The following is a 27,979-nucleotide window of genomic DNA, read 5'->3' on the forward strand; positions in this document are numbered from 1 at the left end:
AGCACGGTAATACCGCGGCACCCTTGTGCTCCATGCAGCTGCTGGACCTGGTGGTTCTCCATCCACCTCCAGCACAGCCCTGCAGCTGGTTTTAAGTGTCCTTCGCTGTTAGATTGTTTCTTCCTCAGCTCAGAAGACTTCTGTGTTTTAAGATTCGGTTTTACTTGAAGCTGTAGAGTACCATGAACGACTGCATGATATCCTGTTTCCTTTGTGACGTTTCTTGCTTGCTACCATACTTTTTTTTGCCATTCTGCAAGAGCCCTGGTAAGGGCTCCATGTGTACATCTTACCTCCAGCAGAGGGACTTGGCCTCCCCCCTCCTCCCTCCCAGTTACTGAGGTACCAAATGCTGGTTTTAGCTCCCCCCGGCTGCTTCAGAGTATGCTGCTACGTGGTTGCTCACTGGTTACGAGTGGCTCAGCCCCTGGGAGAGCAGAGTTTTGCAAACGTTGGCTTCGCGCTGCTCCTGCTGCTGCTGCTGTGCAGTCCCTCTGTGAGGGCTTTTGCCAGGGCCCAGGCTCTAGCTGTGCTTTCCTCCCCATCTCCTGGTCAAAGCAAGCAACAACGCTCACCTTGAAAAGTTTTTTTTTTTTTTTTTAATGATTAACTGTATCGTGTTCAAAACAGAAAATTTTACTTTCAAGGATGTTCATTGTTGCTTTCTAGTATTGATGGGGTAAGTTTGGGTTAACTTTTAAGTGGAGCATTTGTAATTCCTGAACTAGGGCATTTCCTTTTGGGAGTGAAGAGGAAGGCATTTGCTGAAGCTATTACTGGATTTATAAATTATCAAATAAACACTTTGCCTGCATCAGAAATGCTTTTGGGGCAGATCATTAGAGAACACTGTAATCTGAGCAAACGTGTTGTAGATCTGCAAGGAACAGAACGAGCCCATCCCCACCAGCTCTTACAACGTCATGCTCAGGACTGTGGGCTACGTGAGCCATCAGTGCCCCTGAATTGTGTCGCATGGATCCTATGCCCACAGAAACTTCCAAAACTATCGATGAGGTAGTAAGATTACATTTCTAGATTACTATTATAAACAAAACAAAGGTATGTTGCGGGATCTCAGCCACGCGACACCAGGTTCTTGCATAAGCTGGTACTTTGCTTGGAAATTTGTAGCAGGAATTACATTGAGCCTTTTTTTTCATGCCACTGCACTGTTTTAGCACAGATACGACTGTATGAAGATTGCACGAAGGCAGGCGCTCTGCTGATAAACCTGGTTAACGATGTGGAGTACAGAAGTGTCCTCACGTAGCTTTGTCTGATATTCTGACTGTCTCTGCCATAAAATCACTGTAGGATGGTGACGCACAGCAAGACTGGCGAGAAAACGCAGGGCACTGTCTTCCTTCTTTCCCAATTCCTTTATTTCAAGATCTACCTGCTGCTACCATGGTCCTGGTCATGGCCATAGCAACCAGTGTTAAGGAAACAAAAGTTTTTCTCAAATCATTTCTTGATGTAATGGTTACATGGTTCTCCATCCCACCTGCACCGATCATGGGGAGATTTTTCATTTGTCAGTGTCCTCACCAGACAGTGTTATTTGCACTATTTCTATTTTTTCAGGCCAGATTCAAGAGGTTTCTAACTCAGACACAGAATTTCCTCCTCTTCTGCATATTCACAGCACTTTCCTGTGCTAATGACCAGCTCTGAGAAAATGAATGAGTAGTTCAGTCTTCTGCTCTCTTCAAAGGCTGAAGTGCAAAAACAAACTCTGTAGCAGAGGTCAGACCAGGTACAAATGGAAGAGATTCATCAAATTTGAGGTGAATATCAAAAAGAGAATTTCAGTTTTGTGAAGCTAGTGGGAACTACTCTTCAGCTAGGACTAGCAGCGTTGGCTGCCACACAAACAATAATGCCTCTCTCTTCCATTACTTTACTCGAGAACTTTTAGAAAACCTTCCCACTACTGCATATTTTACTTTTTCTTACTTTTTAATTTTCTCTTTTTTTGTCTCAGAATGTCCAGCCCTTGAGAGATTTGTGGCTTTGAATTCCTTCTTGAGGAAAGAGACATCTCCCCCCTACCCCAAATAGAAAATGCAGAGCTTCTTAGTATTTTATGTAAGTAATTTAATCTTTAAAACTGCACTTGCGCCTGCGCATTGCCTCCTGGGGGGCGTCTTCAGGGGGGCTTTTGGAGGAAGGCTCACAGTCCTCCTCGCCTTGTACTTTTCCTTGGAGCATGTGCAGATTCTCTTGGCCAATTTCTTGAAGAACAAGAGTGTTTTGAGCCGGTTTACTCATTCTATCTTATCTAAAAGTACCAATGGAACTTCTACCGTCCGTATATGGCTATCTTATTCATTACCAAGACTAAACTAATTAGAGCACATCTGCTTTCCAAGGAAAAGAAACATTTTTGCCGAACACAGTAATTCTTGGTAAGTTTCCACAGCAAACTGCTTTGTTTTGATGAACGCAGTAGCCCTTGGTAAGCTTCCACAGAACAGTCTGGGCAAGCAGGATTATGAAGCAATATTCAGAAATCATTATAAGTTGCTAGAAGTAAATAAAGTTGCAAAGCAGGTGAGTATTTCCTCGTATCACCACCAGGGCAGGCCCCGCCAGGCCCCGCCAGGCCCCGCCAGGCCCCGCCAGGCCCCGCCAGGCCCCGCCAGGCCCCGCCAGGCCCCGCCAGGCCCCGCCAGGCCCCGCCGCCTTCCGGGGCGGGGCCTGGACCGGGGCCGGGGCCTGGGCCTGGGCCGCGATGTTGGTGCCGCGAGCGGGCGGCGGGACGGGCCGTTCCCCGCCGGCCTTGGCCGCCCTGTCCCAGGTGCTGCGTCTGGAGCGGAGCCGCCGCATCGGCGTCGTGTTCCCGCTGCAGAAGCTGGAGCGCTACGTGGCGCCCGGCACCGACACGGCGCGGTTCCACCTCTTCCAGCCCGGCCTGGCCGCCCTGCAGCGGGCCGAGGCGTTCTTCAGGTCCGACCGCCACCACCTCATCGACTACGTGAGCTCCGCCGTCCGCATGGCCCACGCCCCGCCGCCGGCCCTGCCCGAGGTCAGGGCTCCCCGCCCGCCTGGAGCCGGGGGCCGGGCTGGGGCAGCGGCTTCCCGCCGGTCCGGCCTGAGCTGCCGGAGACAAGCTGCGGGGGGGGGGGGGGGGGGGGGAGGTGTCTGAGCGTGGTGCGTGTATCGCCGCTCTTTTTTTAATCATTTATTTGTTGTTGCTCGCTGTGTTGTACATCTCGGCAGGCTGCTGCGACCCGGGCAGCAGCGCAGGGCATCGCCGTCCCCAGGCAAAGGCTGCCAAAGGGCCAGGACTGGCGGGGGGGTGGGGGTTACCCCCTGCCCAGGCATGTTGGATATGGGGGGCGGGCGGGTATAGAAATCCTCTCCCTGCCTCTTGATACAGAGAAATGATTACTTGTTTTGAGACTTATTTACTTATAGCAAACTGCTTAGCAACTTATTTACTTATTTATAGCAAGTCATAGTATTACTTACAGTATTCTTGAATATTGCTTAATAATCCTGCTTGCCGTGACTGTTCTGTGGAATTTTACCAAGGACTACTGTGTTCATCAAAACAAAGCAGTTTGCTGTGAAAATCTACCAAGAACTGCAGTGTTCAGCGAAATACTATGTTTTTGTCCTTGGAAAACAGATGTGCTCTAACTAGTTTAGTCTTGGTAATGAATAAGATAGCCATATACGGACAGTAGAAGTGGATACACTGGTACTTTTAGATAAGATAGAATGAGTAAACCGGCTCAAAACACTCTTGTTCTTCAAGAAATTGGCCAAGAGAATCTGCACATGCTCCAAGGAAGAGTACAAGGTGAGGAGGACTGTGAGCCTTCCTCCAAAAGCCCCCCCGAAGACGCCCCCCAGGAGGCAATGCGCAGGTGCAAAGAGAACATAAACTGCTGACACCGGCCTCTAGAACTAACCCAGCCTCGCTTATGCATGTGGATATTTGTGTTATGTAATCCAATGAATGTGTATATCCACACTCTATAAGTTTTTGGTAAAATGTGCTGTGGGTGTGCAAGCTTTGTGGAGAAATCCCCTTGCACCCCGGCCGGAGTAAAACATACCTGCTGTGTAACTCTATTTGAGTTGTAGAGTCTTTTTCCACGAATCACTCTCCCACTGCAGGTGTGCTTCATCGGCCGAAGCAATGTGGGGAAATCCTCCTTAATCCGGGCCTTGTTCTCGCTGTCTCCAGAAGTGGAGGTCAGAGTGTCAAAAACTCCGGTGAGTGACGTTTTTACCTTCCCTGCCTCTTGGTCAGAAGCTGGTGCCCACCCAGGGGATAGGGCTGAGAAGGGCAGGAGCAAACAAGCTCTTGGGTAAGCTGAAGCGGCTTGAGAACCTGCCAGCCGTTGCGGCCACTAGCCCAGGGCTGGCGCAGGCCTTGCTCTCGCAAAGGAAAAGTAAAAAGCCCAGCTTAGCTCTTCGACCAGGACTGGCACGCGTGCCAGGCGGAGTTGTCATACAAGCTGAGCAGACGTGATGTAAAGCCTTTTGGGAAGAACCAAGCACAGAGACCCGTGGAGGTATTTTTAGTCTTATTTTAAGGATAGAGCCACACAGGACTGCTACAAGGGTACGGCAGCTTAAACCAACAGTAGCATTTTTGCAGCCCTCTCGGGCGGGCAGGGTAATGGTAGAGATGTTTTGTGGGGCATCTCCTAGTCCACTGCTTAAAGCAACTTTTTAAACCCCCCCTCCTTCATTTTACTCCTTTTTTTTTTAAATAAATGCTCTCCCCAGGGCCACACCAAGAAGATGAATTTCTTCAAAGTAGGGAAGTACTTTACTCTGGTGGATATGCCGGGATATGGCTACCGTGCCCCGCAAGACTTTGTGGAGATGGTGGAGGCCTATCTGCAGGAACGGCACAAGTAAGAGACTCAGCTGTACCTCCACAGAGCAGTGAAAGCTGGACACCTATATACAGTGTCATGTAGTTACATGGAAAAATGTGGGAGAGGTAGCTACTTCCACTGATAGTATTGATTAGTTCTGAAGTCGTTTTCCTTCAGAACCTCTGTGGTGTCACTCATTCATGCTTAGACAGATCAAAACAGCAGGAAAGATTGAGGTGCTGTTCCATGCCGGCCCTCAGCTCCCATGCATGGCTTTTCTTGGCTTTTCCTATCCCCAGAACCCGTGTTATTTGTTCTTGCTTATGAATTTGGAAGTAGCAGAGCAGGTGTGAAATAATGGTGGTGATTTCTGTTGCTTGTGTTTCTGGCAGCTTGAAGAGGACTTTTCTATTAGTTGATGGTGTAGTAGGACTCCAGAAAACAGATCATATTGCAGTAGAGATGCTGGAAGAGTTTGGGATTCCTTACGTGGTAGGTAATGCTTCATTCTTGTGGTGGTTATAAGGCACAGATAATCTATAAAGGTGGTTACCCTCTACCTGAGCTTATGCAAGTTGTCCTACCTAAGTAGTAACACCCCCCCTTTATTGCTAATAAAATAGGCCTAAATTAGGGGAGTGGGGGGCAAGTGGGATTTAAGGGATTTTTTGCTCGATTTATTAAATTGACACCTTTTTGTCAGTGCTCAGCTTGAGGAGCTTGAAAGGGTCCACTCCTTATGCAGGCTATGGAAGTGTTTTGGTGAACTGTGTTACACTGTTTTTCCCCCTAGATATGACCCAGAGCTTTCAGCCTGCCTTGCAAGATGGTCCAGGACTCTTACAGATGTTCCAGGCTAGCAGCAAAATAATCTTTTTTTTCCTCTCTTAATCTTCACTTTCTGGATCCTTGCAGATGGTGTTAACAAAAATTGACCGAGCTTCCAAAGGGCTGTTGTTAAAGAATGTACTGGAGATCCAGGAGTTTGTAAAGGGGAAGACTCAGGGATGCTTTCCTCAGCTATTCCTGGTCAGGTAAAGCTCTTCTCCGTTGCTGCCGTTCCCTTTCAGGTGATGATTTCAGTAGGGCAGACTGCCTGAAGCGGGTCTGTCTGCTCTAGAGCTGGCACTTCTCTGTGCCCCACAGATGGAGGTGGGCTGCTGATGGGGAAACGCCCCTTCTGCCCCCTCCTGCAAGCAAGAGGAGTTCAGTTTTCAAGGCTGCTTCTTCCTTTGGCCTTTCTCTGAGGGGGGCAGCAGTCCCTGTGCTGCATGCGAGTGGGCTTTGCCACTCTATTTAAGGTTGTGGTAACAGTAGCAAGCTGTAGTTGTTTGATTATGTAGCTGAAGTGCTTTGGTTGTACTGCGCTTCAGGAGATGTAATTTAATACAGCCAGTGGCTGAGTTTGGTTGTATTACTCCAAGACACAGCAGCATCTGGCACTGAACAATCCACCCCTTTGTTTTCACAGTTCTCTGAAGTTTTCGGGGGTTCACTTGCTGAGGTGTTTTGTAGCCCATGTTACTGGAAACCTGCCTGCTGTAGAGGTCAGCTGAAGAGACTGGTTCCTGATCTGCTCAGCTCAGCCAGAAAATAAAAGGTACCAGAACTAGAGCTCTGGATTTTTGTTGTAAATAACCTGAGGTACTAGAATTTATTTTTGGATAAATTAATATTTGTAAGGTTAAGCTTTTTGTTTTAATAAATTAATCAATTCAGGAAGTTTGCGCTATGAATGAATCCAGGTTGTTATAAAACTGGTTTATAAAACCTGCATGAATATGTAAGGAGAAAAAAGCAAAGAGAACCTCCAAAGAGAAGCTAAGTTTTAATACAGCATTTCCTCTCCCTCCAGATAAATGTTCAAAATGCCTCCACTCCTAAGCTCTGCTATATTTAGGATACTAAAGATGGTCTAGTAATCTCATTAATAAAAAGGCATTTAGTTTAGAAAAGAAGAACTATAGCCCCAACATTAAGCAAAGTGTACCTGCCCAGTTGAATAATACAGAGGTTTACTTCTCTCAGCTGATGTAGCAGGACCAAAAACTAGCACCTGTGCAACCTGCCTGCTCTAAGGCGATCTAGAGCGGAAATAGCCAACGTGTCTGTGAAGGAGTGTTCAGGATATCTTGTATATTTTACTTTTGTAACTCTTCTGCATTGTGTGTTCAGTAGGTGCAGCGTGACAGCAGCCTCGCTTGCATACATCAAGTTGTCCCTGTTCCGGGTGGATGAAGGAAAGGACACATCTTTCACAGGGTCTGCTTTTTGATCACTGTTGGCTTGAAACAGAGTGGAATAAAAGACTGACATCAAGAGGAACTCTCTCCTTCTGCTCTTTATCATCAGTGAGTGCTGCATCTACCTTCCGTTTTAAATCCAGTGCAAAGTTCTGCAGCTGCAGTCAGATGAATTGCCAGAGATGAGACACGCCGTCAATTATCTGCATCTGTTCTACCCTGGCAGCTGAAGCACAATACTGATGTCCTGTACTCTTCAGGGGCACTGTAGCAGCTCGCAGAACCGTGTCCCACAGAAGCTGTGTCTGGCTGAGAGCACCTGAAGCTGTCCAGTTTGTCCCAGAATGGGACAAAAGGAGTGCCATCAGCAGCAGTTGTTGTACCGGAGAACTTGGACCAAAGCCTATGTCAATCTGGCACTCGGTCTTGTCACATCTTAACATTGCCAAATGTGGATATGCAGCTGTCAGAGTTACTTACATTAAGTGTTTAAACCTCAAGAAAGGGCGGTTCTTTTGTAAACCACTTTGAGGGTGAGAAGGTGATATTTCTAGCGTTTTCTTTTATAATGAGGTTTCTTGGAACTAAACTGAGGTGAGGTCTGTTTTCAGCACACATGTAAGAAGTGGGGGGCATGAGGAATGCAGTAGAAAGATGTGGATCTCTCGTTCCCACATCTCAGCAGAGATCAAACCTGTAATTCTCTTAATATTTTACCTCTAATCCCAAAATGCTCCAGAGCAAACCAGCCTGCGGGATGCTTGATCCTAGGGGGAAGTGCAGTAGTACCTAGACAGCTGGAACAGGTGCAAGTGAACACTTCAGGAATAATTTTTTCTTACTATCTTAAAATCAGGATCTTCCAAAAGCATCAGTGTCACGTCCCACTCAGACGAGGGAGACAAGTGACTCAGATTCGTAAACCCCCAACGGAGTGGAAAACAGTGAGACAAGGCTCAAAGTCCAGACATTTATTAACTTCCCACAATCTACTAATTGGGCACACAGTAATTGGCTAAGTATATAACGAGTTGTGGCAAGCAGTACAGTGTGCCTTGCATCACATAATGGTAGTGAGAGACAAGGGGAAAAGGGAAGGAGGGGGATGGAGAGAATAGAGGAATAGAGATCCCAGGTCTGGGTTCCGGTGTCGATCCCACCAGCGAGGGTTCCAGGAGGCATCAGTCGTCTTTGCCTCATTTCACACTCTGGCCACCCCCCCTCCTTACCCCCCCTCAATTTATACCCACTTTCCTTGGGTCTGTCCTTTAGGTCGAGACCCACATACCTACGTATCCCGTGTCTGGGGAGGGGTAAGGTGTTTCATGGGATGATGTAATTAGCATGATCTTGTTAATCTTCATTAGCATATTCAGGGATGTTTAATATACATTTTGTGGATAATGAAACAAAGGTCATTCACTGGCCAGATGGCCCTTGAAATGTCACCAGGTGCCCCAGAGCAGAACCGTCCTGTCTGCACAGGGCTCCCCCCTCCAGCTGCATCCTGTGGTGTTGGGGCAGCCTGATCAGCTTCGACCTCCCCACCATCCACCCCGGCACTGGAGTTTCGTTACTTGGGAGTGTTTGAGACATTCCTTAGCTCGGAGGGCCTCCACTGTCCCCACTATCCTTTTTCTCAGGCAGTTTTTCTCAGTCTTTGTTTCTCGCAGGCCTGTTTCTTTCAGGACCTGTTTTTACAAGTCATCTCTCACAGTCAGTTTTGTCAGGACTGTCATTTTCAAGGCCTCAGCCTTGACTGAAGAGCCTCTGAAAATAAGCCTGTATGTAAATGTGTAAAAAAAGTGCAATTCTGTTTCCAGTCCCGCTTCAGAACAAAACCTCTTAGTGCTAGGAAGTGTTTTGTTAACCACTTAAATACCTTAAGTACGTCTGGTAATTCCATTTGTCTAAAAAGTGCTTTGAAATGGCAACAGACTCTGACTTGGACCCTGTGCTCCTTGTGTGTGTGTACAGTTGAGGTGTCCTTAGGGGAAGCCATGCAGACCGAGGTCATATGTTTTCTTAGAACTGTACTAGAAACAGTAGGTACAGTCTTATCCTGAAGAACCAGCTTTACTTCTGGACACATCTCGGTCTTCTGCTGTGTTGGTCAAAAGATCTTCATTCACAAGTGCTTCAGGTACTGGAATAACTTGCATTTCACTCAGCTATCTGCAGGGGAGAACACCAGTTGCACTCAAGAGCCAGCGCCCCTGTGACAGGTAAGATAGTAAACAAAATTAAGTCCTCTCCTTCACTTAAACACTTAAACTTACATTTAAGTGCCTTCATGGAAACATGCCTTGGGTACACAGGTGTCAGACACACTCGCAGACTTTTCTTGTCAAGTTCTTAAGAAACGTGCTGTGTTGTGGAGTGAGGAACTGCACTTTCTCAGGCCAGGGACACAGAAGCTCTCCCTTTTTTTTTTCCCCACTCATTGATCAGGGGTGGGCCTGGCAGTGTACTGAAGCAGTAGAGATCATTTGTGTTTTAAATGCTTTAAATTGTTTGCAGTGCATCCACCACACTGCTGGCACCCAGCATTACCTTGCGAAGCTTTGCCTCTTCTGCCCCTGTTATTTACAGAAATGATGTTGAGTACTAGCTTCTATGGAAAAGATTACAGCTTGTGCATCTTCTCTGGCCTTTCAGCAGTACTTTCTCCTTTTTCTTCCTCTACTGTGTCTGGTCTAGTCTGTCACCATAACCCTGGTGCTAAAAAAAAGCCAGTATTTTTGCAACAGTCCCCTAGAGACACTATAGCACAGAATGAATTTTTGCAGGGACCTAAGTAATTCTATTCAATATTAATGAAGTAAGCTAAACAGGTTTCTTGGGTTATTTTAAAAATCAGAGAGTGTTTTGTTTAGCAGGTAGGTATTTCAGATTTAGCCTCTCTCAGGCATTTACACAGAGAGGCAACACGTGCTAAGGCAGAAAGAGCTGTGTTTACTGTCACTTTGTGTGGGAATTAAGAATTGGTGGTTAGCAAAATGTGAATTGACCTTGAGGTAAGAAGAATGATTGTGGGAAACTGAGGCAGCGTTATGTAACACCGTGTTGTGTGAAAAGCAGCAGTCAAAAACACCACCTGCAGAGTGTGGTGAGCGTGTGAGCAATAAACAGGCAAAACCTGAAGGTCAGTAGGATGTAAAAGTTAAAAACGAACCTGTGTAAACAGGTGGTAATAAATTGGGAGCTGGCACACAGTGCAGCAGCATTTGCTCTTGGCAATGCCCCCCTTCAACAAACTGGAGTGAGTTTGTCTGTCTTCTGCACGTCGCCCCGATCCCGGCTGGACCGAGACTGACAACTTTTGAAGATTGACTCGTTGCCTTCTTTCACCCTTTATCTTGGCAGGTGTCTTGCTCCTTGGGCTCAGCAATGTTTTCATACTGTGCTCGGAACTAGGATGTAGTAGTAGCTCTTTGGTAGCGTATGAAACAAATTTTGGATGCCAAACAGAACGTGCCAGGTGTTGAATACAGACAAGTCATTTTGCATAAAGTTGGGTGGCTGCCCATGAGAAGCAAGATACTGCTACCTCAGCTATCTAAGTTTCTGTCAAGAGAGGAAACAGAATTTTACCAGCAGCTCATGTCTGTATCATTGGCTAATCCTACTCATGCTTGAGATTACTTTCGTACCTGCTTATCCCAGCTATTACACGATACTGTATTTTAAAGAGAAATTGTAGCTTTTTCTGTGCAAGCTGGGACAAACCCAGGGAGACGTACAGCTTCTTACGTCGCTCTCCTGATTAAGTGTTTTGGAGACAGACCAGAACCCATTTACAGAAGAGGCAAAGGAGCGAGGAGTAAGTTGTGGGGTTTGTCCCATGCTACAAACTGGGCACGCAATGAGGAACAGAACTAAGAAAAGGCAAACTGATCTTACATCACATCCCAAAATGAAAATGACTCATTAATAAATTGAGAGGCGTGACTCTCCTCTGCAGCGCTCTCTGTGAGAAGCCAACCTCTCTGCAATATGCTACAACCAGTCCTGTAACTTCCTTTTATTCTCATCTGATGCATTTACAGCCAGCTGGTTTAGATACAGCTAAAAGTAAAGTAAGCATCCCTTCCTTATCTGCACAAGTGATTTTAATACTGGGTTTGGTAACTGCAATCAGATCTGCTCCTAAGAACGAACCACAGCATTAAGCCTGTATGCACAGATCTGTTTTAACACTGATTTAACCCTGTCCAGCACTTTTTAAACACTTAATCTCCAGCTACTTCAGATATAACTAGTCTACTTCTAAGCATCTCTTATTTAAGCATAGAAAACTTTTGCTCAATTAGCTAATTATTGAGCAGCCATTAACTGTTTAGTTATATATACAGCAGATTTTTTCAGGGAAGGTAATTCACATGTTTGTATTCTAATAACCCATAATGGCATTTGTGCATCTTGTGGTGCATTTACAAAGTTTATACAAGACAGTTGCACAGACATAGCTACTTAAACCAGCGTTTTCTGTGAAAAACATTGAGAATGATGGAGAACATATTATGCCAGTAAGTAGTAAGGGGGTGGGGGTGGGGCAGGGAATAAATCTTAGCGCTGCTCTTGCTAATGTGGTTCCCCAAGAAGTTATTCTCCACTGGTTCTTGTGTGATGAATACAGCACTGCTGCACTGTTGCCCCCGAGGCAAGCACTGAATGTGGTGTCTTGGGCTGGCCCCAGCCCCCAGATCCACCAGGGAAGGCTGTTTAGACACCAAAAGGTGCTGTGCTCACGTCTTTTGAATTCATTCCTTCAGATCCCAGAATCATCTGGGTTGGAAAAGACCTTGAAGCTCCTCCAGTCCAACCATCAACCTCACACTGACAGTTCCCAACTACACCAGATCCCTCAGCGCTGGGTCAACCTGACTCTTAAACACCTCCAGGGATGGGGACTCCACCACCTCCCTCGGCAGCCCATTCCAACGCCCAACAACCCGTTCTGTAAAGAAATGCTTCCTAATATCCAGTCTAAACCTTCCCTGGTGCAATTTGAGGCCATTACCTCTTGTCCTATCACTTGTTATGTGGTTAAAGAGACTCATCCCCCCTCTCTGCACCCTCCTTTCAGGGAGTTGTAGAGGGCCATGAGGTCTCCCCTCAGCCTCCTCTTCTCCAGACTAAACCCCCCCCAGTTCCCTCAGCCGCTCCCCATCAGACCTGTGCTCCAGACCCTGCACCAGCTCCGTTGCCCTTCTCTGGACACGCTCGAGTCATTCAATGGCCTTTTTGGAGTGAGGGGCCCAAAACTGAACCCACTCGAGGGGCGGCCTCACCAGTGCCGAGTGCAGGGGTAAGATCCCTTCCCTGTCCCTGCTGGCCACGCTATTGCTGATACAAGCCAGGATGCCATTGGCCTTCTTGGCCACCTGGGCACACTGCTGGCTCCTGTTCAGCCGGCTGTCAATCAACACCCCCAGGTCCCTCTCTGACTGGCAGCTCTCCAGCCACTCCTCCCCAAGCCTGTAGCACTGCTGGGGGTTGTTGTGGCCCAAGGGCAGCACCCGGCATTTGGCCTTAGTGAAACTCCTCCAGTTGGGCTCAGCCCATCGCTCCAGCCTGTCCAGGTCTCTCTGCAGAGCCTCCCTACCCTCGAGCAGATCAACACTCCCACCCAACTTGGTGTCATCTGCAAACTTACTGAGGGTGCATTCGATCCCCTCGTCTAGATCATCAATAAAGATATTAAAGAGAAGTGGCCCCAAAACCGAGCCCTGGGGGACACCACTCGTGACCGGCCACCAACCGGATTTAACTCCGTTCCCCACAACTCTCTGGGCCCGGCCATCCAGCCAGTTTTTACCCAGCAAAGCGTGTGCCCATCCAAGCCGCGAGTAGTCAGTTTCGCCAGGAGAATGCTGTGGGAAACAGTGTCAAAGGCCTTACTAAAGATCCTTCAGTGCTTCATCAAGACTCTCTCTGACTCTACTTTCCAGTTTTTGTTTCTCCAGTGTCTGCACCTTTTCCTTCTTCAGCTTCCTAGAGAAAAACCTTTGTTCAGTCCTAGTTTATCAAGGCATTTAGTACACTGGAAGAGTGAGCCTTCTACTGGAGACATAACGGATTTTTCTTTATAAATGAAAACTTTTTCAAGACAAAACTTTTTCTTAAACCAAAACCTGACAAAGAAACACAAGAAACTCGTATTTCTCAAGCATCAGCAAAACTAGCTAAACCACTCACAACAATTTATGAAGGATGTAAGCTATTGTACAATTCAGAAATATTATTTAACAGGGTAAAACAAATGCATTCAGCTCAAGGCTCACGTAGATTCAGTAGGACGTCAGAACCGCAGCTGCCTTTGTGCTCAAACATGATAAGAAACATTGTGCTGGTATTTAGAGATTCTTTTTCTTCCAAAAAAATAGGTGTGGGAAGCCTTGTACTCGGCCCCAATTACAAGAGACATTTCAGAAATTCTAGAAACTAATGATGGAAAAAAATAAAATAAGGAACAGTAGCATTCCCTTGCAAACCTTGGGGAAGAGTTGGCAGGTAGAGAAGCCAAACACAGCGACAGTTTTGCACACTGTCAGAAGGTACTGCTGACAGCTTTGGCCCATAGCAGCCAGGGTTCAGGTGGCCAAAGTATTTACAACATTTGGGATAGGGATAAAGGAATAGTTTTGGACAATTTTTAAAGACTATTGTAATAGAAAAATATTTACTTTATTCCTTCCTTAGTGGCTCTCCAACATGACTTCCAAGGCATAACTAAGACCTTTGTTCTAACCCTAGTACTCTAAAGGAGTAGTTCTAAGAGCTTCACCAACAATATCAAGAGTACAGTAAGCAACTTAACTTAAAAATAAAGCAATAAAATTAATTTTTTTTCAGTATAAAATATTCAATGTTAAAATTTCTTTAAGACATTAAGAAACACTACCAGGTGTCCAGGCTGTGGGGATAAATCTTGTCCAAGCCTTAGGTGTTAAATTACTAAGAAACACAGTTCTCCTTGCAGCTCCAGGTGGGAACTTAAGCACAAATACAAAATAAATGGCATGGTGCACAGGCCCTTCTCTTATAACCTACCTGGAAGAGTGCATTCCTTAAGCAACTGATCTTTGTGTGCCCCTCCTCTGACATTTTTGACCTAATTTGGGCTAACAGCAAGAAACATATCACCAAAAAAAAGAGAATGGTTTGTTTAAATGTTGACAGAAATCAAGTGTTATTATATAAAAAGGAAGAGAGGATTTATGAGTCACGATGTACTTGTTCTTTGGCTCAGGGGAGGTCATTCTGAGCTGTGCGTGGTGCCCTGACAGTGAGGGACTGCCACAGTGAGGGCAGCGATGCTGATGCAGGCTCCTACGCTGAACGCTCAGTTACAGCGGGAAGCGAGCAGCATGCACAGAAGTTACCACAACACACTCGCATTGATTCAAGTCCTGCTTTTGATGAAAGAGTGAACTCTATCCTCTGAATAAAATTCAGTTTCAAAGTTGTGGCCGTGGGAAACTGCCATGCTTGTGGGGATTACCTTCGGTTTCCAAGTTGTTTGGTCATAGTCAGGCAATTGTGCTTCAATCTGTGATGTACTGAGAGCTGCAAAAAGGCAAAACTGAAAAGGCTACTCATCCATTCCTGTTTCCTTAATTCCAGAGCTCAAGAAGAGCATATTTCCTTTTTGGATTTCTACCCCCACTGTCAAGAACACCAAGAACATTTAATTACATCTCTCTACAACTGCCAATGGTTTCACTCACCAGCTCTTTGCCCTTAGCGTACTTCAGCTCTCAGAGTTACTTCACTGAAAAAAAGTAACTTCAGTTACTTCGCTGAAAAAAAAGACTTAAGCCCATTCCCCTTCCTGTATGTTATCTATTATTAAAAGCATAATCTTGATCTAAAATAATTTACCATGTTAGAAAGCAAATGCTCTTCATTCACAGTGCTCAAATTCGAACCACCTGCCAAGCATGGATGCCTGTTTATATGGATGCATGTAAAGCAGGAAGGAAGAACTTACCCAAAATCACGCTAAAAGCAGAGACAAGAATAAATCCCAGTCTTTTGTCTCAGCTAGGCCATACTGGTTCCACATGCAAGCGATGAGACAAGCTGTCATCTTCTCCCCTTCTACCTAAAGTTAGCCCGTATTTACAACCTTAGCATGTTTAAGAGCATGTACCAATGCCATTAGAAAAGGTAGAAAAACCCCACAAGTTTATTTTCACTTTTTTTTTTTTTTTAATATTCTAAGAGCTAGTAGAGTCCTAAGTATTTAGAATTCATAAAGATTACAAGGATGTTTACTTCCACGAAGCCTTTTCCTGACAGGGCAAGGAACTCTGTGCTGTAACTGCACCCATTATCTTACCTTATATTGTTAAGTTTCATCTCCAGTTTCTCCTGACCAGACCTGGGCATCAGTAAAAGTTCATGTATTCTTTCCCAAGTCATGGATGATCTGAAAGAGAAATTCCAGAGTTCATTTGAGATCCTTTTTCAAGAAAACCCCGTCACGAAGCAACCTTCAATCTTTCAACTTCTGAGTACCAGGACAAAAAAAAGCCCACTGACTTCCATGTGACACCCTAGCACTATTTTTCCTAAAAGGAAAGTCAGAAATTGAAATTGGTTTTGAGCTTTGATACAGCACATCCACTGTTGTTCATATCTGCAGGATACACAGATTTATATTCAACATATTACAAGTGCACAGGAACTCAGCTTAAAGTCACAAACCAACGGCCAACCAAAGGCAAAGAGGAAGTTTCTCTCACATTAGCTGTTCCAGAATTATCTGTCGCAAGGATAAATGCACCTTCTTCACAAGCTTCAGGACAAGAGGAGAGGCCAGTCAGGGTGACAGAGGGGTGGGAGTGTGCTACAGACCACCCAACCAGGGTAAGAAAGCGGATGAACACTTCTCCCCTCTTTAAACAACTCCAAGAAGTCTCTGTACAGACTCTGGTTCTCATGGGTGACTTGAACCTCCCTGACATCTGCTGGAAGGGCAACATGATGAGACGCAAGCAGCCAAAATTTCTGTGGGGTGTCAGGAACAGCTCTGTGATACAGGTATTGGATGGGCCAGCCAGGGGTGACACACAGCTGCATCTGCTGCTCACTAACAAAGGAAGAGCTCACTGGGACCGTGGTAATCAACTCGGCTGTAGTGGCAATGAAATAGTGGAATTGAAGAAGATCCTGAGGGGAGTGATGAAAGAGAGTAGCAGATCCTGGACTTCAGCTTACTCAGGGAACAACTACGTGGAATCCCATGGAAGGCGGCTTTTTGGGGTAAAGGAGCTCAGGAAAGCTCAGGTCTGTAATGAGAGCATCCTCCAAGCACAAGAACAGGCCATCCTCATACTCAGGAAGACAAGCAGGCATACTAGGAGATCAGTTTGGCTGAACTGGGAACCCATGATGGAGCTCCAACCTAAAATGGCAGCACATAGGAAGTGGAAAGAGGGACAGGCTACAAAGGAAGAATTTAGAAACTTTCCCCAGGTGCGTAGGGATGGTGTGAGGAAAGCCAGAACTCAGCTGCAGTTGAGACTTGTCAGGGATGTCAGGGGCAACCAGAACTTCTGCAGTTACGCTCGTAGTAAAAAGCTGAACACGAGAAATGTAGGCCTGTTGCCGAGTGGAGTGGGTCATACCTCCCAATACCTCTGCTTGTCTTTACAAAAAAGGTCTCAGAGGCCTTTGAACTATGTAAGAGGGTTCAAGAGGAGAGCTGGCAGCAGTGGATGAGGATTGAACTAGGGATTACTCAAAAGAGCTGGACCCCTGCAAGTCCATGAGACCTGACAGGTCACATCTGAGGGTGCTGAGAGAGCTGGCCAATGTCCTTGCAATGTGGAGGTCCCTGGTGACTGGAAGAAAGCAAACGCTGCCCCCATCTTCAAAGATGCCAAAAGAACAATCCAGGGATCTGCAGGTTCAGCCATCCTTACCTCTGTCCCTGGAAAAATCATGGGGTGAGTGATCTTGGAGCCTATTTCGGGGCATGTGAAACAGAAGAAAGGATTTGGGGTCAGCATGAATTTACCAAGCGTAAATGATGCCTGAGCAACCTGCCTGCCTTCTATGATAAAATGACTGGATTTTTGTATTCCGGGAGAATAGTGGATGTCATATACCCCAAATTTGACAAGTCTTTTCACACTCTCCTGCGTTATTCTTGTATCCCAAATAGGACATTACAGTCCAGGGAGGTGCACAACTAGATCAGTAAAGACTGGTTGGATAACTGGGCTCAGAGTGTAGTAGTGGGTCATACTCTACCTGCATGGCAGTTACAAGGGGAATACTTAAGGGTCTATCCTGGGATGTGTCCAGTTTAACATCCTTACGAGTGGTCTGGAGGAGGGCAGGAAATTTGTTCCTATCAAATGTGCGTGTGGCACCAACCTGGGGAGAACAGCTGACATGCTCAAGGGCCCGGCTGCCATTTAGAGGGACTTAGAAGAGCTGGAGGAAAGGGCTGACAGCAGCGTTATGAAATTCAACAAGGGCAGGTGCAAGTCTTGCTGAAGGGAAGGAAGAGCCCCTGGCAACTGAAGGTGAGTTGCTACAATCATACTTGAAATTGCTAATGTACAGGGACCTGTAAAATAAGACATTGTTTTAACGTTAGACATCATTTGTGTTTTACTAGCTTTTTTCCTGTATTTTTCCTGTATTTTACTGTAATGTATATAATTTCATTTATACTTTTTCCTAACTACCCTCTCTAGTCATTACCCAGTTACCCACTTGTAAGATGTTTTGAAACCTTTAACTCCTTGCCTGGTAAAGATAACACAGACCTTGGACAGTCTGAAAAACTCCCCGAGTACATCCCTGATAGCAGGAACCTAAAGAAAACAAGGGCCTAAGAAGAGCCAGTGTCAAGAGAAGTGACTGAAAGCTGATCTAGACTAACCTCCTTGGAACAAAGAGGAGCTGAAGGACGGATGAAGTAACTCTCTGACCACAGATGGACACGAGAAACCTAAAGTTCACTGAGGGACAGTGTGAGAAAGGCTGTGGGGACCCCTAAGGAGGGGAGAAGACCCTCGCTCTATTTTTACTACGCATGCTCAGACTATGTAAATGAATTCTTAGAAGCCATTAGCGTAAGACTGCCTTTTCTAAGCAATCTGATGCACATGTATGCTTTTTGTGTATATTAGTCAGAGAGTTTTGTTAGTGAGTGTGGCACTTGTGGTGGAGCGATCCCCGGTGCTGCGAATAAAGAACCCCTGCTGAACAGTTACCCTCAATCCCGGCTGTTGAGTGAAGCTCTTTGTTTCACTGGCACCCGGAACCCGCCGCGGAGCGCAGGGGCGAAGCGGAACGGAAACAGTCACCCCAACGCCCTCCCCGCGCCGAAGCACAAAATGGCGGCGGGGCCGGCGCTGAGGAAGCGGAAGCTCTCCCGCCTCTCCCGGAAGCGGCCGGCGGGGCCCGGCGGCCATGGCGGACGAGGAGGAGGACGCGCCGGTGAGTGGCGGTGGAGGGCGGGGAAGGCTGGGAGGGACCCTCCGGCCCTCATCCCGCCCCACCCGCGGCCGGGCAGCCCTCGTGTGCGGCGGAGGGGTGGCTGGTGGCCCAGGCCTGGCCTCGCCCCGCGGCTGGGGCGGGAGGGGAGGGGTCCGCCCGCCTTCCCGGGCGCTGACGGCGGCCTCTCCTCCGCTGTGCCCGTTTAGTTTGAAGAAGACGCGGAGGAAGCCGGCGGGGGCCTGGACGGCGGGCAGGGCAAGAGGAAGAGGCTCTTCTCCAAAGAACGTGAGTCGAGCCGGGCCAGAAAGCCCTGCCCAGCGCTCCCCGTGGCTTTTAAGGACGATGTCCTTCCCCCAGACACAGCTGAAACGCTGAGGCGGCGGCTGCCGAGTTCCAAAACTCAGTTTTCCTTAGCAAAACAGATGCTTTCATTCTGTGCCCTGGCTGAAAGTGGAGACAGCTGTCGTGTAGAGCCCCCCCAAATTATTGCCAAGGCATCGTCTGAACCTGACTGTGCCAGAAGGCAGTCACGCTGTCAGCCGATGTTCAGAACTCGGCGGGCTCAATGTGTATTTAAGGAGTCTGTCATCAGACATGCTTTTCTGTATAGGCAGCACTAGGCTTCTGTTGGCTTCTGTCTACCTGCTTATTTCGTGTATGTTTGCTCGAGGATTGTCCTGCCCAACAGACAGGAGGGCCACCCTGTGCACAGACGTGTAGGCTGGTGAGCTCTGTAGATGCCTGCAGCTGGCAGCGCTGAGGGGATGAAAGAAGCCTCACGCCGAGTGTTTCTTTCTGCAGTAAGATGCATGATGTATGGATTCGGGGATGACCAGAACCCTTACACAGAATCGGTGGACATTCTTGAGGACCTGGTAATAGAGTTTATCACAGAAATGGTAAGTCAGCTGTAGGCAGCATGGTCAAAAGATCCTCATGAAGGCTTTATTCTTCTGGAGGTTAATACCTCTGACTCAAATACTGCATTGTCCCAGGCCCAAAGCTCTGATGCTAGTAGGAGAAAACTAAACTTTGACTTTGTTTCTCCAAGATTAAGACAGAATTCATGCATCTTGCTCCGTGTGGATTTAGAACAGTGTCTGAAGTCCTTAAACAGCCGTTAGATTAGCATTGTACGGGGGAAAATACACAGTTGACTTTGGGGTTCACAGTGCCATCACTATATGTGCAGCTGACAAAACACAAGGCTCAGTATCAACTTTTTGTGTTCTGGTGTCTTTACATGGATGGGAACGTAGCTCTGTGCTACAAAACAAATGCAAGTTTCTGCGGCCTGAAGCCATCACTCTTGCAGATATTTGGATCCTGTTTGAAAGTTTGTTGTTGTTTTTTGAAAAAAGTTACTCCTACTGTTTGTGGATCCCCTTTTTTTTGAAAGGTTGGCTTTGCCTTCTGTCATCAGAATGCCCTAAACTGTCCTGTGATAGCTACCTCACATTGCTTCCAAGTTCTGCCTGATGCTGTTCATCTTCAAGCATGCTGCAGGCTGGGTGTCCTGCATGTAACCTGGCTTTAGTTTTGATGCCATTACTGCTACGTGCATTTAGTGGTATGTGCTGGGGCTAGGTGACAGGCAGCTGGGGACAGCAGAGCCACAGTAAGTCCATGGTTTACTGGGAAGTTCTCTTGTGACTAGGGTGATGGTGCCCAGATCCTGCAATTGTTTACTTTTTGATTATAAAATGACAGGAAATAAAGTGGAATTTAGAGCTTTAAAAAAAAAAAATAAAAGTGAGGGGGCAAAGGAACACTGCTGACTTTCCTCTTTTCCTCTAACAGACGCACAAGGCCATGTCAATTGGGCGGCAGGGTCGCGTACAGGTTGAGGACATTGTCTTTCTAATACGCAAGGACCCCCGGAAGTTTGCTAGAGTTAAAGACCTCCTAACTATGAATGAAGAACTGAAACGAGCCAGAAAGGCCTTTGATGAAGCAAACTATGGATCTTGATTCTGTGCACAAGCTGCACTGGGGCATTACTTGGGCACCTGCTGCCCGAAAGGAAAGAACGTCATGTGTGTTGTTTGGAGGGGTTATTGGGATGGAGGTCACTGCTGGGATGTCTGCCCTCGCTCCCAGCCTTTCCCGAGAAGTACTCAAGTGGCTGAATGTTATCTGATTGTATGTAGTATACTTGGGTATTTTTATACTCTTTTATTAACTAAGAGCTCTAAAGATTCTTGTAGTGGCAGGAAGTCTGTCTGAAGTAGGACTGTGTCGAATCCAGGTATCTAGAGGGCTTATGATGGGTGATTCTCTACACCTATTTCAATTATCATTGGGTATTCCCGTGACAGGAAACCTAGAAAATAGATGTTGGTTAACTGAACAAAGTCTTCAAGCCCAAACTACTATGGATGTTCTGCTCTTTGCTCTGTATATGCTCTTTGAATAAAACATTTTAAGTTTGTGCCCACTCCTCATAACTAAACTTACATTGATCAATTCACACAAAGTGCATAATACAGGGGTTTTAGCACTTCATTAGCTAGGAAGGTTATTTTTTCCTCTGTCCCCGAGGGCACAGCTTTTTTGTTTTCTACCAGTATTAAGCCTAGGAAATTGAAGTTAACCTATTCCAGATTTACTTGCACTTACAGCCTTTCCTCACCCCTGTTAGGCAGGTGATCTACAATAAAGCAGATTCCTGTTCTTCATTCTGAGACAACTTTGTCTTAGTATTTCCTGGTGATCCTGATCTTGGGACTTGGTTCCAAGCAAGAGCCTGGCAGAAAGCACTAACCTCATTGCTTGTTTAACGTTATTTCATTAATACATGTTGGAGTAGCTGTGCCTCACATTGCCGAGCAGGCAGAAATTGCACTTAGATTAAAAAGATTTCAGGACAGCAAGAAACACGTTCACCAGTCAGGAATTAACTGTTGCAGGCCACGGCTGCGCTTTCCCCTATTTCTGGAGCAGCTCAGAGGCAGTATGTTAGCACCTCGCTTCGGGAGAAGGATAACAAATGCTGAGCAGAGATCATACTGCAAGTAGAGGCTGTCTGCCCCCTGTACAAGCAGAAGGAAGGATAGAAGACTGCTTCCTTGGAAAAGTGGTGGCAAGTCTTTTGTCCTAGGCAGCTGTATTGGGTTTGTGTGGCCAGGTTTTGGTAGTGCGGGGGCTACAGGCGTGGCTTCTGTGAGACGCTGCTAGCAGCTTCCCCCATGTCCGATGGAGCCAATGCCAGCCGGCTCCGAGATGGACCCGCTGCTGGCCAAGGCCGAGCCCATCAGCCATGGTGGTAGCACCTCTGGGATAATGTATTTAAGATGGGTGGGGGGAACCCTGTGCAATTGCAGCCAGAGAGGAGTGAGAATATGTGAGAGCAACAACTCTGCAGACACCAAGGTCAGTGAAGAAGAAGGAGGAGGAGGTTCTCCAGGTGCTGGAGCAGAGGTTCCCCTGCAGCCCGTGGTGCAGCCCATGGTGAGGCACGTGGATGCACCTGAGGACACTGATCCTGGGGGAAGCCCATGCTGGAGCAGGCTCGTGGCAGGACCCATGGCGAGAGGAGCCCAGACTGGAGCAGGGGCAGAGTGTGAGGAGTCCTCCCCTGAGGAGGAAGGAGCAGCAGAGACAACAGGTGATGAACTGACCGTAACCCCATTCCCCATCCCCCTGTGCTGCTGGTAGAGAACTTGGGAGTAAAGTTAAGCCCAGGAAGAAGGGAGAGGTGAGGGGAAGGTGTAAGATTTGTTTTTTATTTCTCATTACCCTACTCTGATTTGATTGGTAATCAATCAAACCACTTTTCCCGAGTCTGTTTGCCCATGACAGCAATTGCTGAGTGATCTCCCTGCCCTTACCTTGACCCACAAGTCTCTTGTGATATTCTCTCTCCCCTGTCCAGCTGAGGAGGGGAGTGACAGAGCAGCTTTGCTGGGCACCTGGTATCCAGCCACAGCAGCAGTGAGTGATCAGCTGCAGCCTTCCACCATGGATGGTAACTATTTTTCACAGCAGCACTTCTGGCAAGCAGTAGAGAAGAGGTACTGAGTAAGGGTAACTCAAAGTCACTGTTCCTGGACAAGGCTAGGTAAAAGAATGAAGACTATTCAGCTGTTTGGAACACCCTTCCATGAAAAAAAAAAAAAAAGCTGTTTTATAAAAGTATAATAAAATGGTTGGTACTTTATTAGCAGAATTTAGGGTGTGAGTTACCAAGACACCATTCAGGTTCTGAGGGTTTTACTTTAAAAAAATAAAATAATTGGAATGACTTGACCCCTTTCGTCCTTGCAAGTCCAGGGTCAGACACCCATTGCTGCAAAAATAGAATCAATATCCATGTTCTCAGTAGCTTCTTTCCATGCAGGGCCAGGGCTTCCTTCCAGCAGCAGCCGCCTCGGGGTCTCTGCTGTGCTTAGTTTGACATGGCCTCTATCAGCACTGGAATGTCCTTCCCCACCTGGAGGCCCATCCTGGTAAGCTGGGAGGGCGAGCGATGTGCTGTTCCCACAGACCCCAAAAAGCTCCGACGGTTTTTGCCGAAGAGCTCTCTTCAGACGCACGGATGATTTGATCCTCCTTCGACAGAACCGTGCCCTCAGGTACTGCTTTGGCCAGTATGCGTTTTGTGACCCGTACAGGAGGTATTTACGGACAGATGTTTTGACACAGCACAGTTTTTTCTTCAAGCTTAAGGGAAGGAAGCACACCAAACAGAACTTTATCAGCTGCTAAAGTGTGATTTCATTTGGGGTTTGGAGAGATCTGGTTATTAGCCTTCTCTACCATTTTCCTTGTCATACCAAGGAGATGGAACAGCACCTTGTACAATAGTAGCCAGGGCACTCTGAAGAAAGACAACACCTCTTGCATCATATAATTGTTACCATTAAACATGCACATGATTTAAGTTGCCTTTTCATCCTCCCTCTTAAATATTTGTGCATTTTTTAGCCTTTTAAATCCCTTCACAAATGACTGAAGCTAAACTGAATGTTTATGTCAGAGCATCCAGTAACCCGAGTGATCCCATCTGAGTTTAAAAAGAATGGGTTAGACCCCTGCGTTTCACTACGCTGTAGGAAAATACATAATATTAAAGTGTCAGATCCAGAAACTCCACACCCATGCAAAGTTACCTGCATCCTTGAGCCTCCACGTGGTGCAGCCGGTTGCTTTTCAACAACTTGTTACGCAGAAAATAAGCTTCCAATTTGAATTTGTTGCCTTTGCACCACAGAATAGCTTTTCTGAGTGCCTCTGACAGTTCCCCAAACGACGCAGCTGTTTGGACCATCTGTACGAGAGATCCAGTATGTTCTGATTTGGCTATACGAGAGGAAAGCAATGCCGACTTTGTTTTAAAAGGTGTTGATGCAATGCTTATACCCTGAAATAAAGAATAACAGAAGTAGTCTTTTAATAACATGATGTGCCTGATCCTCTCTGCTGGAAAGGAGCAGAGCACTGAGGTTTTTGTGAGAATGTTCCTTGTTTCCTAAGGAGAAAGTGGAAGAGCAGTCTTGTTTTGTGTTCCACAAAACGAAGAGGCACATAATTAGAATTTGTATTCCTGTCTACTGCTGACTTGCTCTCTGGTCATTTCACTTGACATACCAAAAAATGCTCAAATTCCTAAACAGAAATTAGCGATTTTCAGTGCAAAGCTTCCACACTAACTTGGGTTGTTAGACAAGCAAAAATAAGGCGGGAAAGGGGGACATTTTCAATCAGGTATATCATGTTTTGAGTGTTACGGTCTTTAAAGTTTTAAAAAAAAAAAAAAGTAAACTGGTACCATACAAACCCCTTGCGCTGAAGGTCTGGATGGTCTAAGTAAGCTCTTCACGTCAAGCCCCAGGTGCTTCCCTACAAAGAGAGAGGAGAGTTCCCATTAAGAAGTAAAGACAGTTTTAAGTCTTTGCACAGAGACACCGCTACGCTTCGCCCTGCGGAGCTGTCAGATCTCTTGCTGTATCAGCAGGTTCACACCTGTACTCAGCATTTCCAGGCAAACTCAAGGGGACTACACTCATCTCGCCTGGCAGCTGGCAAAGGATGAAGAGCATGCAGAGATTTACAGATGGGTGCAAAGAGGAACTTAATGGGCAAAAGCTTCACGCAAACACCTGGATGCCTGCCATCACTGGCCACAGCCCTGACTGCAGCGGAAGACTTAGGTACGGCCCAGAGCCGGCCAGCACAGGACACCTGCATCCCGTCCTTACAACCGTATCTACTCCTGTATGGACTGCAGACAGTGCTCTTAGCTTCCCTTGCTATCCTTGGGCCCCATCTGTGCAGAAGCAGGAAAACATGAGTAACTATTTACAGGACTTCTATACTGCATTCATTAAACCTGCTTCTCTCTGGACTGTATCACATTTTAAAAAAAACCGAAAAACACCTCACTGACAGTATCCACAGTTTTATAAAGACAAGGGTATATGCAGCATTCTCCTCCTCTTCCAAGGACAGGAGAGGGGCGTGTGTACTAGAACCGCACTCTGTGGGTAGTAAAAAGTGCTCGGCTCCGTTAGACAGAAGTTGCAGCAGGTCTCTGAGACATCAGAAACCAGTAGCACTGTGGCACAAGGCTTTACCTCTGCTGGCTCTGGCCACCAGAACTGGCTCTCCGATGTCCACGGGGCATGGGATGCTACAGTTTTTCACAGCACTCATGCAGGTCGCAAAGTTTCTCTTTTTCCCAACCTCTGACATTGCCGGGATGAGCTGCTTCAGCCAGCTGGTAGTTTTTTTTGTTGTAAGCATTCTAGCCTTTTGCTTCTTCATCTCAGAAGAAATGTTAACGCCGAGAAAGTTACTGATATCAGAAGGGAAGGTAAACCCCTTGATGTAAGGCATCTGTTGGGTCTCGGATACCAGATGAAGTGATGTTGACAACGTGCTGTACAAGGACATGAGGTTCTGCAGCACACACCTGTGCTGAATCCTGACGGGAGAAGACAGAAAGGTATGGAGTCTCCAGCAAAACCTCGCGTGCACTGAACAGCTGCCTTCAGCTCAAGTAGATGAGCTGATGGAAGAGATTCCAAGCTGCCCTTTCCCTATTCCCCTTCAATACAAGCTTATCTTTTTACACTCCATCATCATGCTTTCCTTTAGTCTGAGCTTTAAGGAACTGTTTAAGATCAGAATGTAGGAGTGACTTGACTGGTAAATGCCTGATCAGGAGCCCCTCTGCTTCTCTAGAGCTTTGCTGAGCACCACACCTGGGACTCATCAGGTTCTCAGGTCACATCCAAACCACGTGGCATGAGATCTTCCCCCAAAAGCAACCTGTACCAGCTCAGGACGATGGTGCTAGCACTGCTGCTGTACAATCGCCTGCTCTGTTTACTGAGGAGACACAATTCTTGTGCCAAAGAACGTTTTACTGAGTTCTTCTACACAACGCTGTTACTCCTTCAGCTACAGGCAGCAGTTACTTTCTTGTACCGAGAGAGACCAGAACACTGATCTCCCTGGAAAACTCAGCAGTATTACAGAACTTTATCGCAGCCTTTCCATTTCAGCATGCAGCGGGACTCACTGCTCACTGCAGAGAGCACCAGATGTTAGGGTTTGCGGCAGGCTGGTGTTAACGCTGGTTTTATTAGTGCTACATAAAGTTTGCTGTGAACCAAGAACAAAGCCTTCTGTAACAGCATGTAAGAAGTCTCTCTCCACTTACACAACTCTTCAGGTGCTAGAATCAAGTCCAAAAGGATGCAGGGACACCCCCTCCTCCCAACTGAATAAAGCTCACTCAGCAGCAAGGCCTAATTACAAGCCCTTCTCCCTGACAGGCACATCAAGCAGACAGACAACAAACAAGACAGAATTTTGGATACACAAACCATAGCCGGCTCAACAACCCTGAAGCTACAGTGTTTAAAAGTATGAATTCTTCTGAGCAGAGATGCTGAACGGACAAGCTGAAGATTATGCCGGTTAAGGATGAAAAATAAACAGCATGTAATGAGACTTGCTGAATGCACCAACTAGAGGCAATTCACAAGGCAATAGCCTGGATAATTTGGGAGATGAGTATCCAAACTTTGCGTTGCTCAAGGCCGGAACAGCAGCCATCAAACAGCCTGAGGTTCCTACATAATAACTTGAAAATAAAATGTTTGGCTATCAAAGAAACTTGGAGTTGCACATACGAATTGCACATTTGAGTCCATCAGCAATACAGGGCCTACAGCAGACCTAGTTTTGGTTTCGTGAGGCGCTGCTCGTGAACTGTAAGAACGGTGAAAAAAGGATACAGAAAAGCTTTACAGCAACAGTCCAGCAGACGTAGTATGAGCTTGCAACCTCCCAAAACCTTCAGAGCCACTGTTTCCAGCATAGGCTGGCTGGGAACTAAACACTCTGCATGGGTTTGGGATGTATTTTTCCTGTGTTGACACAAGGATGAGGAGATGGTTATGATCTAGCATTCCCCCCTTCAGCTCTGCAGACTGAGTTAATAGCTAGTAAAACATACAGGATCATGACACCTACCTGGGAATCAGTTCTGCCAGAGCTTCAATGCAGCCCACCAAGTTCATTTTCCACAGGCGCTTCAAGCATTGTTCCACCTAGAAAAAAACCTCTCTTGACCGGTATTTTGAGAGAAGGGGGTGCCTTGATCTAAGAACTGTCACCATATTAAGTGATACCTTCCCCTTATCAGTTCAAAAGCATAAATTGCAGGTTTGCATGATGGAATGTTCTGGTATGTTCTATATCTGCACTCGGATGAAAATGATCCCTTTGTCACGCTACTATGAATATGGAATTAAGTGAAGGGCTGCAGCAGGCCAGGGTGAATTGGTGCTGCACGGTTTCCCCTGCTGTATACAGTGGCCTTTGGTATTGGCTTTCAGGAACACAAATGCATAAGCAAAGCCAAACTTTTTGGAAACTTGGAGATACTGACAGTCGCTTTACTGGAAATCTGGTAAGGAGCTCACTTTTTATTTACTAGAGTAGCCCGGGATTATTCTCCCCCCCCTTATTACAATTAATTGAAAATTAAACCCCTGTATTACTCACCTGCTGCAGGGCCAGGTAGGGCCGGTGCCGGAGCAGCCTGCTGTGGTACACGTAGAGCACGGCCCGCAGGACGCGTCCCTCGGCGGCCAGGCCCGTCCCCGACAGCCGCTTGCCGGCCATGTCGCAGCGCCGCCGCAGCGCCGGCAGCCGCCTCACTGCGGGCGGGAACCGGGCACCGCCTCAGCGCCCGCCTCAGCGCCCCGACGGCCCCCGCCCGCCCCGACTGACCAACGGTCGCGCGCGGCGCCCGGGAGCGGCTTAAAAGCTTCCCCCCCCCCCGGGCCCCGCCGGGGACCTGCAGGGTGTTCGGCCGCCAGAGTCACCGTCGCGCTGCTCGCGGGCCACGGCACGTCCAGCCGGTTCCACGCCGCCGCGGGCGCCGCCATCTTCCCCGGTGCGGGGCGGCGC

General features: G+C 47.1%; 3 protein-coding genes and 1 long non-coding RNA gene across 9 annotated transcripts; 2 read left to right on the forward strand and 2 right to left on the reverse strand.

The window, feature by feature from the left end:
• Nucleotides 1–2,690: 2,690 nt before the first annotated feature.
• On the forward strand, nucleotides 2,691–11,092 carry GTPBP8 (GTP binding protein 8). 2 transcript variants are annotated; one of them, XM_074852686.1, is made up of 7 exons: nucleotides 2,691–3,031; nucleotides 4,132–4,230; nucleotides 4,750–4,880; nucleotides 5,237–5,336; nucleotides 5,760–5,878; nucleotides 6,316–6,444; nucleotides 7,020–11,092. In XM_074852686.1, the coding sequence occupies exons 1-6, from the start codon at nucleotides 2,738–2,740 to the stop codon at nucleotides 6,398–6,400; spliced, it is 828 nt and encodes a 275-aa protein (XP_074708787.1). In that variant the 5' UTR covers nucleotides 2,691–2,737; the 3' UTR covers nucleotides 6,401–6,444; nucleotides 7,020–11,092. The 2 variants fall into 2 exon arrangements, with proteins under 2 accessions (XP_074708787.1, XP_074708797.1); XM_074852696.1 differs by having other exon boundaries at nucleotides 2,691–2,980.
• Nucleotides 9,106–18,438, reverse strand: LOC141935990 (uncharacterized). 2 transcript variants are annotated; one of them, XR_012626674.1, is made up of 4 exons: nucleotides 18,328–18,433; nucleotides 17,480–17,675; nucleotides 15,435–15,524; nucleotides 9,106–9,303 (listed from the first exon to the last, which is right to left on the reverse strand). It is a non-coding gene; the product is annotated as an uncharacterized LOC141935990 (long non-coding RNA). The 2 variants fall into 2 exon arrangements; XR_012626675.1 differs by lacking the exon at nucleotides 17,480–17,675 and having other exon boundaries at nucleotides 18,328–18,438.
• Nucleotides 18,439–18,444: 6 nt separating this feature from the next.
• On the forward strand, nucleotides 18,445–20,990 carry TAF13 (TATA-box binding protein associated factor 13). Its single transcript, XM_074852708.1, has 4 exons — nucleotides 18,445–18,553; nucleotides 18,760–18,838; nucleotides 19,355–19,452; nucleotides 20,354–20,990. The coding sequence occupies exons 1-4, from the start codon at nucleotides 18,527–18,529 to the stop codon at nucleotides 20,522–20,524; spliced, it is 375 nt and encodes a 124-aa protein (XP_074708809.1). The 5' UTR covers nucleotides 18,445–18,526; the 3' UTR covers nucleotides 20,525–20,990.
• A 1,687-nt stretch (nucleotides 20,991–22,677) lies between these two features.
• Nucleotides 22,678–27,975, reverse strand: RMP64 (ribonuclease MRP subunit p64). Of its 4 annotated transcripts, none has more exons than XM_074852658.1 (9): nucleotides 27,867–27,975; nucleotides 27,572–27,726; nucleotides 27,038–27,114; nucleotides 26,800–26,931; nucleotides 26,386–26,463; nucleotides 25,129–25,478; nucleotides 24,333–24,394; nucleotides 23,665–23,915; nucleotides 22,678–23,215 (listed from the first exon to the last, which is right to left on the reverse strand). In XM_074852658.1, the coding sequence occupies exons 1-9, from the start codon at nucleotides 27,955–27,957 to the stop codon at nucleotides 22,828–22,830; spliced, it is 1,584 nt and encodes a 527-aa protein (XP_074708759.1). In that variant the 5' UTR covers nucleotides 27,958–27,975; the 3' UTR covers nucleotides 22,678–22,827. The 4 variants fall into 4 exon arrangements, with proteins under 4 accessions (XP_074708759.1, XP_074708754.1, XP_074708773.1 ...); XM_074852653.1 differs by having other exon boundaries at nucleotides 24,324–24,394; XM_074852672.1 differs by lacking the exon at nucleotides 27,867–27,975 and having other exon boundaries at nucleotides 24,324–24,394; nucleotides 27,038–27,130; nucleotides 27,572–27,640.
• Between the last annotated feature and the right edge of the window lie 4 nt (nucleotides 27,976–27,979).

Source organism: Strix uralensis, chromosome 2 (genome assembly GCF_047716275.1).
Source record: "Strix uralensis isolate ZFMK-TIS-50842 chromosome 2, bStrUra1, whole genome shotgun sequence".
Lineage (NCBI taxonomy): Eukaryota > Metazoa > Chordata > Aves > Strigiformes > Strigidae > Strix > Strix uralensis.

Bases quoted from the DNA above. Each gene is read 5' to 3' on its own strand.
- GTPBP8 (XM_074852686.1), top strand. From the start codon at position 2,738: ATGTTGGTGCCGCGAGCGGGCGGCGGGACGGGCCGTTCCCCGCCGGCC. The intron at 3,032-4,131 runs GTCAGGGCTCCC...CTCCCACTGCAG, and splicing joins CGCCGCCGGCCCTGCCCGAG to GTGTGCTTCATCGGCCGAAG. The intron at 5,879-6,315 runs GTAAAGCTCTTC...TTGTTTTCACAG, and splicing joins CCTCAGCTATTCCTGGTCAG to TTCTCTGAAGTTTTCGGGGG.
- TAF13 (XM_074852708.1), top strand. From the start codon at position 18,527: ATGGCGGACGAGGAGGAGGACGCGCCG. The intron at 18,554-18,759 runs GTGAGTGGCGGT...GTGCCCGTTTAG, and splicing joins ACGAGGAGGAGGACGCGCCG to TTTGAAGAAGACGCGGAGGA. The intron at 19,453-20,353 runs GTAAGTCAGCTG...TTCCTCTAACAG, and splicing joins TAGAGTTTATCACAGAAATG to ACGCACAAGGCCATGTCAAT.
- RMP64 (XM_074852653.1), bottom strand. From the start codon at position 27,957: ATGGCGGCGCCCGCGGCGGCGTGGAACCGGCTGGACGTGCCGTGGCCC. The intron at 27,727-27,866 runs GTCCCCGGCGGG...TCCCGCCCGCAG, and splicing joins GGCGGCCGAACACCCTGCAG to TGAGGCGGCTGCCGGCGCTG. The intron at 26,932-27,037 runs GTAGGTGTCATG...GTGTCAACACAG, and splicing joins CTGGCAGAACTGATTCCCAG to GAAAAATACATCCCAAACCC.